Here is a 15,792-nt window from a genome sequence, read left to right as displayed (position 1 = left end):
CTGGGGTAACTCATTCCCACATATAGCAATACATTTCTTTTGTCTCACCCCTCAACCCCAATATAAAATTGAAGCATCCACAGACAAAGAATTGGGTTTGATGAGACTAAAAGTCACATTTCCCAAAGAATGTTTTGTGATGAGAAGACCCTGCTGGTCACTAGTGATCAGATACAAAAGAGGGCAGGGCTCCTGCAGCTTTAACTGTTGTGATGAAGAGGGAATTTCACCAGGCGCTGCATGCATACAAATGACACCTGATGAAATTCCCTTTCCAATACAACCGTTAAAGATACAGGGGCCGTGTTCTCCTTTCCATATGGTCACCCTAAGTAACTAGGACTGCTCCCAACTAAGTGTGCATAGGATTGCAGCTCTGAAGTCAGAGTCTGAGCTGACAGGCCCAGCTGTGTATCTGAACTCTATCCCTGCAGATGGCCATTGCCATAGATCTTGGCTACACAACCACCACAAAGAAGGGAGCCCATTTAGAGCCAATGGAGACCTTATTTTAATACACCCCCCCAAAAAAAGAACCCCATAGACACTCATGGAGTACTGGCAGTGGATTTCCAGAAAAAAAAATTAGAGGGATATTTTGCATGGTAGCCCTGATCTGAATCAGGGCTGCACATGTTTACACTAGAGTGATTTTTTTAAAAATCCCAAACCTTGAGTTGTACGTTATGTGATTAGCGCAAGATGTCGTTTGGATCTGAGACACAGGAAGCAAGAGCCGGGATGGGGGAGGATAGAACTGGAGAATGAGGGGGCCCTGGGGGGTTATGAGGAGCCTCGGCTATGGGAACGGAGAGTTCTTGCTGGGTGCAGAACGTGGAATGTGGATCTAGAGACAGTTACAAAAAGATGGTGGATCAAACCAGTGCTCCACTTAGCTCAGCATTTTTACCTCCGATAATAAAGGTACTGCAGAAATTCACAAATAGGGGGAAATGGTCATATCCATCCTTTGCTTGTCCTCTGCATCACCTCTTCTAGCCCATTCTGTACAATGTCATCTCTGGATAAATCTGTCTTCCATTAATTCTTATTAAATAAGTATTTATGCAAATGGGCATCCCACCAAGTCCCCTATGGAATGTAATTGTATAGGCTATTTGGACACTCTGTAAAGAAGCCCTTTCTTGCTGCAATCTTAAACCAGTACCCTATCAGTTGCTTTAGATTCTTCTATTCTGATTATGTTTTGTTCCCTCCCTCTACACACCATATACAATTGTATAATTTGTTTTTCTCATTTTTGCTTTCTAAAGAAGCTGCCAGTGGTTTAAAACCCCACCCCATATATAACATGGTTGTGGTTATTTTAGTTGCACTTTGGGAGAGGAGATGCTGTTACTTATTTAGTGCCTATCTTTAATATTCCAGCTAGATGAGAACAGGATACGGACTGAGGCTTAAACCCACCTCCTTGCATTCAGACAACCTTAAGCGTCATAAGACTTTCTTCTCCTGCAGCCCTCTGTGTCAGCCGGAAATCTGCTACGGGTGGTTTCTCTGTCCTCTGGAGCACATTTTGAGGGTGGTGGTGGAGATGCAGGTCAGGAGGAGGAATGGTGCCCCTTCCGGTTTCTCTGATGGAAGCAATGATGCCTCTGGATCCCATCCTAAGTCCTGTAGTGCAAGTGGGTCCCAATCATATGTTGGCATCTGGGAACACACCATGATTATTCTGGCATAACTGTGAAAACTGCCCAACTGGCAGTATCCAGAATATGGTGTGGGAGAGAGACAGGACCACTGGACTGTTCTGCCCAACACCTTTTTCTGCATCTTTTCCAGCTACAACTCTTTTTAACATAAAAGATCAAGAGCTGCACAAATTATCCTAAGTGTTGCCATATCATAGATTAATGTGATGGCTTTGTAAGACCCCTTGATGGTATTAGTGGGCTGCCCAACAATTATGTTCATGTATGGGGTTTCCCAAGTTCCGAGATTTCTGAACAAGGACTAGGAAAACTCAGGAAATTGGGAGGGGGGGATGTCTTCGGGTTTGTTTGTTTTTTGCAAACAGTACATCTTGAATGAAGGGGTGGCCACCCCTGCCTTAGGGCACTGGAGTTTGCTGTCAGCAGATTTAAGTTCCTCGTAATCAGGAGATAGGAACTTCACAGGCGTCTCACTATTGCTGGCTCTCATTATTTCACTGTCCTTTCAGACAGACTAAGAGCAGGCCTCACGGGGCAGCTGCCTGTCTCTGCCTAGGAGCACCTCCGTTCAGTCTAGGGCCCCAATTCTGCTGTGCTCTGCATTCCACCCATCACTGAACAGAGTGGAGACCAGGGCTAAACTTGCTTCTGGGTGATGATGTCTCGGATGCATTCATACAGGTAAATATACTTATCCTAGAGACAAAGAGAGAGAAAGAGACATATATGCCGTGAATGGGCAGAATATGAAGAGCTCCGCTCTCATATCCTTTCGACAATCAGAGCGTTTGAGATATTGCCATAGGGTGTACAGAGAAAAAGAAACACATCCAAGGATTGGACTAAGGATTTGGTCCAGAAATCTACAGTGAACTGGACAAGCATCTTTAGCTACATCAAGCTACTAAGGCAGCAGCAAGATTAGGGGTGCTAAACTACACTGCGAGACCCCAACAGCCCCACTATGGCTACACAAAGCATCAGAATTGGTAACAACCACAGCCTGACCACCACACCACGTATTAGAGCATATCCACAGCTCAGCACCTTGGTCACTCTTCTAATAGCACCTTACAAAGCAGTGCCTGGGACATCTGTGCTCAGACATATTATGAACGCATGTGCATGCACGGTACTGAGCATCAGGGAGCTTTGCGTAAAATCTATGCGATACGACAGTACTGTACATCAGTGTTGCTGTTTTCGAGCACACACAAGAATTGAGCCAGAAGGTCTTGTGCACATCGCCCTCTAGTGGCACAAGATATTGGACACAACTCCTAGGAAAAGGAAAATCAGGTCACGCAGAAGCGCCCCACGGCTGTAGACCTGGACATACTCACTTGAGAGTAAATCCATCTGCAATTATTTCTAAATAAACACACGTAGTTTATATGAGTTGTTTCCACACTTGTTTTTTTAATGCAATAAATGTGCGTTTGTCCCTCATTCAGAGCACACAGCCGGTCGCAACACACAGCCGCTTATTCGTCTTTGAAAACTGCAGTTCTTCCCCCCTACTAGCTCATTTATTGATCTTTGGCTTTCTTGGCTCTTGCTTGCTATTAGCGTTGGCTAAAGGCTTTCCATGAGGCTTGAGTCACACTCGTTTGTGCTTTTCAAACTCCAGGCAGCCCCTGGAAAAATGGGTGGTCCCCTCATTCCCAGTGGTCTTTGCACTCTCCCTTTCCTGCCTAGGAGGCTCCCTGTCCAGCCTGATTATATATATTTTAAAAGGAGAACAGCAACGACCAGGGTCTTTCCACTTTGTACTGCACGTCGGTGGAATGTCTCACAGAATCGGAGCGTGTGGGAGTCTCCCTCAGAAGTCGGAGGAGCGCTTTGATGGATCACGTGGGAAAAGCCCGCAGTGGAATCTCCTTGATATCCCTTCGGCTTTGGTAAAAGAAAGCAGGTCCAAAAATATCCACCCTGAAAGCTGCTTGCCCATTCCCCACCCCTCCGTAGATGGGGGAGAGAGATTCAGTTTATTTCTTTATTTGATGGTATTTATGAATCTCTCACATTTAAAGGAATTTCTAAGTGAAGTATAGAAAAATACAGTACGAGTTCTTAATTCAACACTGTATGTTATTACTGAGTACAGAAAGCAATGTTAGCTTAATGGGAATGCTGGTCGGAAAATGAATCTTTCCAGAGGGCACCGAAAACCCAGGAGGGTTGGTGCCTGTCTAATCTGTACTGGCAGGGTGAAGGCGGGGGTGTGGGTGTGGGAGCAGCGCTTTAGAGCAAGGATGGGGAACCCCTTTCAGCCCAAGGGCTGGATTCAATTTGGGAGGAGCTCTCGGGGGCCACATTCCAGTGGTGGGAGGGGTTGAGGACAAAGGGGGTGGGGCCAAAAATATGCTCCTCCCTTGCACATTGTACCTTAAAGCTCTTATTGCCAGTAACTATGAGCTTCTTCAGGTGCACACTTGCGACTGGCCACTCATGGATCTTCGTGGGTCATTTTGTCGATGCAGCGATCCTCCTACATGTTTCCCGCTCCATTTTCTGGTTTTAGCGTTTTTTTAAAAAAAGGCGCTACTATACGTCACTATTTCCTGCTGTGTGCAGGAGAAGTTCCGCTATAAGACGCCCACTGGAGGGCGCTGTCCCATTAAACTGCACTGAAGCTGTACAAGCCACATGGTCGCTTCTCTTCCTGTTCTCTCCTTCTGGGTAATTGGAGCTTGTTACAGAAGTGGAAGAGATGCAGCTTCAGAGCCAACAGTAAGGGGGAACATGATTCCCCCCACCCCCCCACCCCATCTGAAGTAGCTATAAGCCTTAGGAAGCATTTCAACCTTTTAGAATGCATGGTGGAGCGGGGGTGCTCAAAAGCCCAGAGACCACCAAGTTATTTCTCACCTCCTGCCATGGTGATGAGCAGGCAAAAGGTGCACCTCAAATGTTCCTGATGAGATTTTTGTTTTTCTCGGAAGCCTCAGCTAATGCTTCTTTTATCTTAGCCTGAGAGCTTTATCACACCAGCGTTATACTGTGCAATCACTGCGAATTGTGTGCAAAGGACTCCAAAGTTTTCCAGTTTATAATCTGCTTTGACTGTGAAGTACTCCCATGCATCCTGCTTTAATTGTGCTATAAAGGGAAAAGACCCGCCTTATTTTGCTACTAGTTTCTGAGCATGTTTTTCGAGTGGCCACTGGGGCGCAGGAGCAGGATTTGATATGAATTAAATAAATGCTTACATCTGTATAAGCTTTAAAGATAAAGACTTCAAAATTGGCATAGTAATAGATATTAAGGAGAGCTTTAAGCATACCAAATTTGAATCGGATTGGGTCATCCATTGATTTTTTAATGATTTTTTAACATTTCCCCCTTAAACCCTTTGTAAAGGCTCTTAGGAGCGCTGCCGCCCGGGGTGTGATTGGCAACAACAACGCCAGCTTAGCACTGATGGGGATAATTCGAGGGAAACAGGTAGGTGGGATGAAGCTTTATGTGTCAGTCCCAGCTGATGGCTGCAAAAAGCATCAGCACAGTCATGGGAAAAGCAAGCAAGTGCCCTGCGGCCTCTTTGACTGGCTTCAGAGCCACAGAACATGGGGAAGCTGGAGGGGGCAGATTACAGAGAAGCAAAGTGCTCCTTTGGTTGGACACAGCTCTGGGCCAGAACCCTCCCACCGGCCCCTTGCCCTTGACATACCAGGGTTGGAGTCATGAGGCAGCAACTCCTCACTAGCCTCAAGACAACGCCGTAGACGTCCACACTTTTCTCTCCTTTCAATTGCTGCAGCAGGGTGTCCAGGGCAATCAGCATCCCCATCTGACCAACACCGCCAGAACTGGGAAAGGAGGAGGAATCATTAGGAGGTCAGAGCCTATTGCTGCCGGGTATTCACATCCAACCCGGTCACCGGTGAGTACCCAGTGTGGGACCGACTTCGGTGCTCACCACTCCCAGGGAAAACACCCATGACTGACTGGGCAAGAGCCCAGGGTGGGGCCCCAGGATCTTACTTACCTGCAATGCAGGACCAAGGGACTAGTTCTCTTTCGATACGGCACTAGTTGCCTGACCATGGTGAGAAAGCCCACCAGGATCTCAGGGTCTGGCAGCTCCTCTCCTTCCCCCAAAGGGAACCGGAATCGTTGCAGCAGTCTCTCCTTGGCCTTTTTCTCCTGGCAAAGCAACAAAGACATCATGATTATCAAGGAAGTGAGTGGGTATAAAGGCTTGGCAGGCTAGTGCAGGAACAAAGAGTTCTGTGTAACTCAAAAGCTTACATACATTGATAAGGCGTAGTCCAATTAACTAAGAAGGACACACAACCACACACACACAGATGATACTGCATCATCATTTCCTGCCCTAGGTGAGTCTTTCACTGAGCGCCAAATTAATTTCCTTAGTGAACTAGTGCACGGAAGGGCAGGGAATGCCTACAGGATTAGAAAATAAGGTCCAGATGGCTCAGTAAGATGCCCTGTTCCCAATCATACTTGCCCTTTTCAACATTCCCACCTTTTCCCCAACTCCTGCTTAAGGGAAACAGGGGAGAGAAAAGACTGAGAGTTGGGCACAGAGACTCTACAGGTGCATCTCACAGTGTTGTCTATGGCTGTTATTCGGCATTTCTTACTGAAAGCATTTATTCACCACTTTTCAATTTTTTTAAAAAAAGATCAAAACTGACTTACAATCAACAATCTAACTGTAACAATGGAAACAACTGAAAAAAAGACCTGGGGGGCTGTCTTGATGGCACCACATTGGCGCCGCGTCCCCCCAAACCCCCACGCTTTCGCTGGGTAATTCCCATGTCAAGGAGCAGGCGAGGGTTTCAGGCCACCACCACCACCCCCTGCCTGGCTTTCCCCTTAGCCTCTGCAAAATACAAAAAGCTCCACTTCAAAAGGAAAACCTCGCTCCCCAATCCGGAGGCAGCATTCCCCCCGCTCCTGACAACAAATCGGAGGTCTCCTTCTGCCCGAGTGAGGACAGACTGGCGGAAGAGCCAGGCTGACCTTGCTCTGGCTGGTAAGTCCCTGACCTTTCAGCTGTGCATCTCCTCCTCTTTGCCCATCTGCAGCTGTGTCATATAACCAACGCAGTGCAGATTCGGAACCACCTGTCATAAATCACAGTAGTTGCGAGATAAGCAGCAGCTAGAATGGTCATTAAATAGTCCAAGCTTGGCATGCCAAAAGTATCCAATACTACAAAAGTAGCCAAAGTAAACAATACTAGATTCAGGAACGTGCAGAAGAATAGTCAAGGTCTTTCCAGGGTCAGGTATAGTCCGAACAAAGTCAGGGAGCTGGCAGGAGTGCTACTGGGACAGCGCACCAGCAACAACCATTGCTTCCAGCAAACACACAGTGTCTAAGGCTTGCCTTATATTGTGCTGCTGATGACTGAGTGAGGCCAGCTGCATGGGGCTGCAGCTAGCTTCTGCCTGCTCATGTGATGGGCCCGTCCCCCAAACACGCAGCCTTCCTCCTCTATCTCAAATGGAGGTGCAACACCACCCCGGGGCAAAGACGACATCAAGACAGGCCCCTGGTTCACATATAATGGCAATTCTGGATTAACTATCCCAGGAATTGCCCAAATCTAGCAGGACCAAGCAACCTCCTCTGACATATTTGTCACTTCACTTATGCTTTCAATTGACAATCTACACTCTGGGTTGTTTAGGGTTTAAACAATCCTCAGTCAATCCAACAAGAAACCATAGATTAACTCTGGGTTGTGTAACCTCGAAACAATTCAGAGGCTGTGTTTGGATGACACGCTAATCAACTGGGGGGGGGGGTAATAGGAACAGAATGGGAAACAACCATTGATTAGCATGTTGTCCAAACTCAGCCAGAGTGTCCGGGTTTGGACTTTATGCTAGCAACCTACAAACAGGGTGATCTTAGGTTGTTTCAGCAATTCATGGGATAATTAAGCCACAATTACATCCAAACCGGGTGAATAAAAGGAACTATAAGCAGCAGAAATGAAAACCCCACAATTAAAATCACTAATGAACCCAAGGCCTTTAATCTTATGCCTACAAGGCACAAGCCTATGGGGGGAGGGAGAGTGTTCCATCCTTGGGGCCCTGCTACTGAAATGGGGCACTAGCTCTCCTGATAGCAAGAACACCCCCAAGGAAGGGCCTCAAAACAAAGACTGGGCAGCTTTGTATGGGATCCGTTGGTCCTTCGGGCAATAGGTTCACACAGAGTTGCTTCGGCCCTGTGGATAGCGATCACGGTGATTGAAGCAGTGGCAGCAAAGGCATGGCTTATGCGAGCGGATGTCATTTGCTTTCAATATTGACTTTTCACTCAGCAACACAACTCCTGGGGTTTTACTATTCCCCTGCCCCAGCTGTGCTGCAGGGACAATCAGAACACGTGTAGCTCCAGATTTTGTGGATCCACAGAGTTGCGAGGGGCCAGAAGGCTAGCAGGCCCAGTCCTTTGACACAAGGCATGAGCACCACTAGCCAACTCTCTATAGAACAATCTGTGCAACCCAAACCACCGTCAGACACAAGAAGAGAGCAGGTCCACTGCAGAAAGGTGCTTATGGAGCAAATGTGTCCAGATGACTCACACAAGCAAACCAGCTTCAAGAGAAGGCACCAAACAACAATGAGAACCCAAACGCCACAGTCCCTACCAGCTCATCTAGAGAAAAATCGCCCCCCAACTCAAAATACAGTAATACATCAGACCCTGCGTATGAGCCTGAAGTGTCCCAAAGGAAATATAACTGGATTCATCTCCACACAATTCAAGATCCTTTCCCTTCTTTTGACAATTCTGAAGATGAAGATCAAGTAGGAGTGGAGAAAATGGTGTGTGTGTGTGTGTGTGTGTGTGTGTGTGTAGGAGGCCCACCAGGCCCCCATGAGCCACAAATGAGATAGAAAAATGAGACATCTTCTGAGATTTATCCAACTCTGAACTGAACCTCTGAAGCTCAGTTTGTTCCCATAAGTCTGTTGATTAGCTCCTGCCGCTTCTGCCAGTAAACTCCCAGTCCGCAGGGCCTCTGTTCAGCCCTGTCTGTGGTCCAATGGCTTCCCACCATCCCCATCATTCCCAACTCACGTACGTATTTCATTCTGAGCTGAATACACGGCCATCCTGAAACAACTTTCTCTGGGCCTTGCTGTATGATCAGCATCTCTGTGCAGACAGGTTCACCATCAGAGGGCCAGCATGAGTCGTCCAGAGCCTACAAAAAAAGTCAGGGCTGCAGTTACAGACACATCTGCTTCCAGCTGGGCTGGTGGCACAACTGCTACTGGTCGTTGAGAGCGACTGTGCCCAGCAAGGAACCAGGAGATCACCTGCGTGAGAACCTGCAGGTTACACACGTCTGAGAGAAGAATGCAGCTTCCTTAGAAGAATGAGGTTCACAACACCATCAGACAGCAAAATGTAGGTGGATGGCTATTTCCAACCTAACACTTCCCATGTCAATGCTTCTGCAGGGCTCATTCAAAAAAAAAATCTGCATTGAAAGAGACTCAGGTGCCCTTTCAACGTCACAGTGTGGAGGGCAGCTTTCCATGGCTTCATTCCATAGCACTCGTGTAACGTGTTGAGGCCCACAAACATGGGGCAGGGCCAAATGCATGGATTTCCCCCTATCGTTCTGGAAATAGGGTACCATGTGAGTGGGAAAGCCCCATGCCATCAGTCCTGTCTGCACAGTTGCATTGTTCAGATACAGCCTCTAGTTGAAGAACTAGAAGAAGCAAATCTTACCCAGTTAGGACAATCCCAGACGCCCAAATTGAACCCCTCCTATTGTTCTGTGCCTTTGTTGTACCACTGAATGCCACCATCCCAGAGTGGTCTGTCCCCACCATCTGCATAACTACCATCTTACCAGGCTGTTTGGCTGCCCCGGTAGTAGAGTGATGATGGTGTGGACTCCATGTTCCCAGACCAGCCCCCAGAATTCCTCCAGGGCCAGCTTGTCAGGTCCTTCAATAGCTATATAGTCCTTGGCTGAGTTGCAGCCCTGCCAAAAAACAAAAAGGAAAGGGGGAAGAAAAAAGAGAGCCTCATCATTTAGCACAGTTAGACAGGAAGAAGAAAAGGTCCAGCAGGTGAAGAGGAGGTGTGGCAATAGTAGCTTAGCCTGGTCTAAGCTTTGGTGTGCTGGAATAAAATCTACCTTAGTTACAAGAGTAAGTAAGTTGCAGATTACAGTATCTGTATCCTTTTCTCCCCTGCAGAGCTAATGGTAGTTGAGGACAGGGTACCAGAAGTGGATGGCAGTAGAACCAGAAATCCCTGGCTCTGGCACAGATGGCCCTATGGCTGGGCAGAGTGAGGCAGAGTGAGGCAGCCACCTCAAGGGATGGATGATGGGGGACACTGAGTGGCAGAGAGGGCACAGAACCATAAAATAGTAGATTTGGAAGGGGCCTATAAGGCCATCGAGTCCAACCCCTGCTCAAGGTGTTGGAGAACAGAGCTGTGTGTCTCACCCAGCCTGCCCTGAGCTCCCTAAGCTAGCCTGCTGCCCTCGGGTATGGTGGAGGGTGCTGTTTCATCACCAGTGTTGAGATAAGTTTCAACTGCTAGCCTGGTTGGGTTTTGTAAATGGAAAGGGCTGGGGGCGCCATCTTGCTCCTTGCCTCAGGCAGCAAAATGTCTGCGGTTGGTCCTGGATTAGACAGGCTGAGGTGGCTGCTTGGGTGAGAAGCAGTGGTGAGGTGTTCAAGGGTAGAGCTGTTTGGGCCATGGGACTTGCCCTGCTCCCTCTAACCTGGCCTGTTGATCTCAGGTACAGTGGGGACACTGTCCCATCGCCAGCACTGAAGTAGGGTTCAATTGCCAGTCCAGTCAGGTGGGGGGGGCATCTATCCCCAGTAAAGGCTCTGATGTTAGTGAGAGCAGTGAATCCGCTCTAGGTTTCAGTCAGAACCAGTCAGATTTCTAAAGCTTCACGCCTTGGACAGCTCCTTTAGAGTTCTGACTGGTTCTGACTGAAACCTGGAGCAGATTCACTGCCCCACCAACATCGGAATTACCAGCCTCTACTGTCCACTGTTGTGTTCCCCTCAGGTAGCAAAATGTCTTAGGCTAGTTTTCCATGTGGTGAGTCATTAGGACAACAAGTCAAATCATTTCTCTGGGCAGTGAAGGCTTCACAGATACGGGAGATGCTCTAATTTATTTATTTATTGCACTTTTATACCGCCCAATAGCCAAAGCTCCCTGGGCGGTTCACAAAAATTAACCCTCAGGTGAACTGCTAGCTCTCCTCAAGAGGAATGGTCCCTGTTCAGGCTGGGATTTGGCCTGGGCAATGACATTCTTTCTTCCTTCTGGCCCATCTTGACCTCCCCATGCCCCACCCTGAGTCTGACCCCTGGCTTGGCTCCCACTTGACTACTACCTGTTCGAGGGGGAGGGGGAGAGGCAATTTACAACAGGGAAAGGTGAAAGACCCTTTCCTGGAGCATCACATTCCTGGTCTTCAAAGCAGCCTGGTGGGGCTGCTAATTAGGAAAACAAACCCAGACATTAGGCTTGGTCCTTAGGAAGCCTGCCCTAACTATAAATATAACTCATGGTGGACTCACAGGGACGAACCAGACATGTGCAAGGTCTGAGAAGGGATCTCGATCCAGTGGCAAGAACTTCACTTTAGAGCGATCATCTGCAAAACAGTACAAAAGAAGAAGATGGGATGACGCAGTGTGCCAGGCTCAGCTTCAGCCTTGTGCAAAAGGAGTTCCCACCTACCATTACACAGTCTGTATCCCAGCCTGGCTATTTCAAAACCGCTCCATTACTACCGTTCTTCTACGGACCCATCAGTTCCCCCGGTGACGAAGCCCTTCCTTATCAAGGCTTGCACCCCCTTTCTGCCTTTGTAACTTCCCTCTATCCCATGCATGCTTCTCTCCTTAAGACGCCTCGATGGGGCTCATGTGCGTATTCTAATCAATTATCCATCTCTAAAGGAAAACGGAAGGGCTTTAGGAGGAAAAGAACAGCGGCAGGAGGGGGAAGGAGCAGTGGAAATTCCCAATCAAGGAAGGAGGCCTGGGCAGGATCTACACTACTGCTTTAGAAGAGTTTTATAACAGTAGTGACAACTGTTGGGGCCCGGGACACACTCCAGATACAGTTTTCAAAATGTTTTCAAAGTGTTTTATCCTGCTTGGTGTAGATCTGGCCCTAGTTACCCATCCACTCAGCAATCTCGCTCCCCAAGTCTTCCTTGTGCAAACAGATTACAGCTATGGGTCATACTACGGTCAGGCAGTAGTATGATACTGAAAACATCTAGTAAGGTGAAATGAGGCTTTATGTCAGCATAGCAGTTACGAGAAATTAACACTGAGCCAAATCTAATCTCCATCAACAAGATGGGGCTCTTCCTCACCTCTTCCACCTCCCTTATACTAAAACCAGCCTACATGTTTAAAAATGACTGAGACTTTTGTGGTGTGCTTTGAGCACAATATAAATATAAGGGTGTGTTCACAGTTAGGGTGACCATGTGAAAAGGAGGACAGGGCTTCTGTGTCTTTAAAAGGTGTATTGAGCTGCAGGAGCCCGGCCCTCTCTTGTATTTGGTCATGCTAGGCAGGGCTCCTGCAGCTTTACCTGTTGTGATGAAGAGGGAATTTCACCAGATGCTGCATGCACACAAGTGACACCTGCTGATATTCCCTTTTCTATACAACTGTTAAAGATACAGGAGCCCTGTCCTCCTTTCCATACGGTCACACTAGTTTGCATCTCTCAAACAGCAGTTGTTGACTCCTGGAAGGCCAAAATAGTGGGGTGTAAACTACTCCTGTACTTCAGTGTGTTCTCTACCAAGGCCTTAGCTAGACCTACCTGCTATCCCGCAACGGAGGAGGGAAGATCTTGCGTTGTGTTTAACGCGAGGTCCCTCCTCTGTTTACACTCGTCGCGCGACAACCTCAGAAGGAGAGGTGTCGTGCCCGCCATTTTTATTTATTTATTTAAGGGCCAGCAGCGCACGAACGCTCATGCACAAACGGTAAGTACTTTTTAAAATTTAAATTACTTTCCCCGCTCCCCACACCCTACCCCCCGATGGGCACAGCACTCCTGAGGAGCGCTGCTCCCCGTGTGCGGCTCCTGGCTCCTCGCGAGTAATTGCACAGAGCCGGGTCACCCCGCGGCAGCCGGCCACACATTCCACAGTCTCAGGCTCAGCCCAGGGCCGCAGAAAAACCGGGGCCAACGGGGAGGGCTCTATCCCAGGGCAAGGGAGGGATCATCCCTGCCTGATCCCGGGATCCCTTGTGTGTCATGTGGACGATCCCGGGGATCACCCCAGGGTAAAGCCCCATCTAGCTATGGCCCATTGGCCCAAGAATTTCTCTACCAAGCTTTACCACTGAAGAGACTGCTGGAGTAAATGTTTGAGCAAGGAGGTGCACATGCATCTGATGGTCACTAACCCTAGCAATAAAGCAGTTAACTTCTATCCTGCCTTCTCTGCCAACTCCGGTGTAGTTGCACCTGCATTCTCAACTAGCAGCCATTTACTCCAGCAGCAACTTCAGGAGTAGTAAAGTATATTGCCTTGGAGGGTACAAATAGGGATATGTTAGTCCCCACCACGTTGGCAGTGTGCACAAAACAGAAATGAATCATTGTTGTTTCAACACACCTTAAGTTTATTCCCTGCTGTGCTGACAGCGCAGAGAGCAGAAAAGTGAAGTATGTCATTGGTGGAATAAATTATTGCTGTTTGAGAGCAGAGGTTATTCTGGCAGGAAAAGGGAATAAACAAACCATAAGCATCAGTGAGGGATAATAGGGCAAGAAACAAGGAAAGCAGAAGAACCCCACCTGACCTCCATCATAAAATGATGCCCCTAAGACCCATCCTTGGAGGCCAACGATCCAGCTTTGCAGGGCTATCAGGTCACCAAAGCCTCGTTTCCCCAATTATAGCTGGTACAGCTCCCCCCACCCCCTGCACTTTAGTTTCCTCCCTCACACGGAACAACCCCCCCCCCCATCACTCACAAGGGATCTTGCAGGCGTCAAGGGTCATCGGTTGGCTTCCAGAAAGTGGTACAGCCGCTGAGTTGACTTCCTCTTTTGCAACCTCCAAGAGCATCTGCTGGAGAAAAGCAGAGTAGGAAAAGGAAAAGAGGAAGACTGGCAAATGGACACCCTCTGGGCCAGGGGCACACTTTTCACCAGGGATGGGCATGGCAAGATCCTGGATAACAGGGGGGTGGGGAGGGGCGGGGAGGGGAATGCCAAGCCGGGTGCTTCAACAATTGATATAGCCACTAATGCAGAGCCAGCCCTGTTCCAAAACTCAGTCAGCTGTGTGTATCTTTTCTCTGGCATTGGTTTACTTCTTAACTGAAAGCATTGCTTTCTTTTATCTTGGCACTTCTAAAGATCTGCTTGTTAAGAGCAGGGGAGAGAGGGGCCAGGTGGCAAAGACAGGAGAAGGAAGGGTGGGAGGAGCCGAGGAAACGCTATTGTCTGTTTCTTGCTTCAGCTGGAGACCTATGATACATTTACAGGGTAAGAGCTGGCAACCTTCCCTGGTAAGGTTCATGCCTCCCCATGAAGGGAGCAGAGCTGGGAGGGACCCTCTCATATCTAAGATATCACCACCACCACCCGCAACCTGATGCCCTTCTGATGTTTTGGATTATAGCGCCCATTACTCCTGATCACTGGCCATGTTAGCTGGGGCTGATGGGAGCTGAAGTCCCAGACATCTGGAGGACATCTGGTTGGGGGAGACTGGTCTAAGGGGATGCAGGGCCACTTGCAGTTAAATGTGCAGCCTGCTTCCATTGAAAAGGAGCCTCTGCTCTGTGGCGATTCATCTGCGATGGCTCCCTCACACATAAAAATCACCCCCATGTGACGCCACACTGCTCAAGGGGTGAAGACAAACAGGTCAACCAGCCTTGAGAAATGAACTGGGACGATCTTCCTACTGTGCTGTGGCACCCGGCCAGGGGGGGGGGGGGGCTGCCAGTCTGCAGCAAGAGGGAGCAGGCCAGGGCATGGAGGGGGAACCCGCTGCCTGGCAACAAGACTATTTGCTCCTCAACAGCCTGTGTGTCCTCAACAATGTGTTTTACTTGAGGGGAAGTAGCCAGTAGTGGGAACAGGGGAGGCTGATGTCTCCGATGTTAGTAGGGCGGTGAATCCACTCCGTGTTTTAGCCAGAACTCTGAAGGAACTATATAAGATGCAGAACCTGGAGTGAATTTACCGCCCTACTGACATCGGAGCCACCAGCCTCTACTGGGACTAGATGCCCACGCCCCCTTGCCTCCCTCTCAACCTCATTCCATGTGCAAACCTGACCAGACTGGCGGTTGAGTCTTACTTCAGTGCTGGCCATAGGAGAGCGTCCCCCACTGTACCTGAGAGGCTAGGTTGGGGCGGGAGGCATGCAGGGCAGGCCCCATGGAACAACCGGCTCTATACCCTTGAATACCTCATCACCACTTCCCACCCCACAGCTTCTGCCGCCTGAGGCAGACACCTCACTCTGTTTAATCCAGGACCATTTTGCCACCTGAGGTGGGCCAGCCTCAGCCCCAATTTCTCTGGCCACCCCCCTTGGCATATGGGTTGGGGGGGAGCCTCCACCCCTGTGGCCAGCCCTTACCTCATACTCCCTCAGGAAGCCTGCATTGGCCTTGGAACAGTTCTTTGCATGGTGCTGAACAAACGTCTTGAGAGGGACGGGGTGAGAGCTTGAGAAAACACAAGGAACCAGTTTAAGCCACTTAGCCTGCCCATGAAATCCGTCCAACACCAGCTGACATATCTGTACAGAAAGGGCTGCAACAGCAACACTGAAGGCAAGTTAAAGGCACCGCTGCATTGGCCAGAAGAACGGGGCCCCAGGCAGCAGCCATCAAGGTGCTGGGCAAAGGGCCCACAAGGGCCTTCTGCAATTCCCACTGAAGGAGGAGCCACTGTTGTTATTCAAGGCAGGGCAACTCCATTTGCGATGAGGATGGTGTGCTGGTCCCTGGTCCCTAAGGGCCTTTCCAGAATAATGATGATGATGATGATGACGATAATAATAATAATAATGCTTTTTCTTAGTGTTATACTTATTCTAGTCCTGATGCTGCACTCGTGG

At 48.8% G+C, this 15,792-nt stretch overlaps 1 protein-coding gene across 2 annotated transcripts in view; it reads right to left on the bottom strand.

Moving 5' to 3' along the window:
- Window positions 1–613: 613 nt before the first annotated feature.
- Window positions 614–15,792, bottom strand: part of LOC134410717 (receptor-type tyrosine-protein phosphatase V-like) — a 70,036-nt gene continuing 54,857 nt past the window's right edge. The window contains exons 30-37 of one of the 2 annotated variants that reach the window (XM_063144187.1): window positions 15,310–15,397; window positions 13,686–13,779; window positions 11,249–11,325; window positions 9,541–9,675; window positions 8,758–8,880; window positions 5,665–5,822; window positions 5,347–5,485; window positions 614–2,369 (exon numbers count right to left, since the gene is read on the bottom strand). In XM_063144187.1, coding sequence (XP_063000257.1) covers window positions 2,310–2,369; window positions 5,347–5,485; window positions 5,665–5,822; window positions 8,758–8,880; window positions 9,541–9,675; window positions 11,249–11,325; window positions 13,686–13,779; window positions 15,310–15,397 — 874 coding nt within the window. In that variant the 3' untranslated portion in view covers window positions 614–2,309. Of the gene's footprint in view, window positions 2,370–5,346; window positions 5,486–5,664; window positions 5,823–8,757; window positions 8,881–9,540; window positions 9,676–11,248; window positions 11,326–13,685; window positions 13,783–15,309; window positions 15,398–15,792 lie in introns of both variants that reach the window. The other variant, XM_063144194.1, reaches the window with a different exon arrangement.

Source organism: Elgaria multicarinata, chromosome 1 (genome assembly GCF_023053635.1).
Source record: "Elgaria multicarinata webbii isolate HBS135686 ecotype San Diego chromosome 1, rElgMul1.1.pri, whole genome shotgun sequence".
Classification (NCBI taxonomy): domain Eukaryota; kingdom Metazoa; phylum Chordata; class Lepidosauria; order Squamata; family Anguidae; genus Elgaria; species Elgaria multicarinata.
Note: the sequence above shows the minus strand (reverse complement) of the source record. Positions and strands in the feature narration are given on the sequence as shown.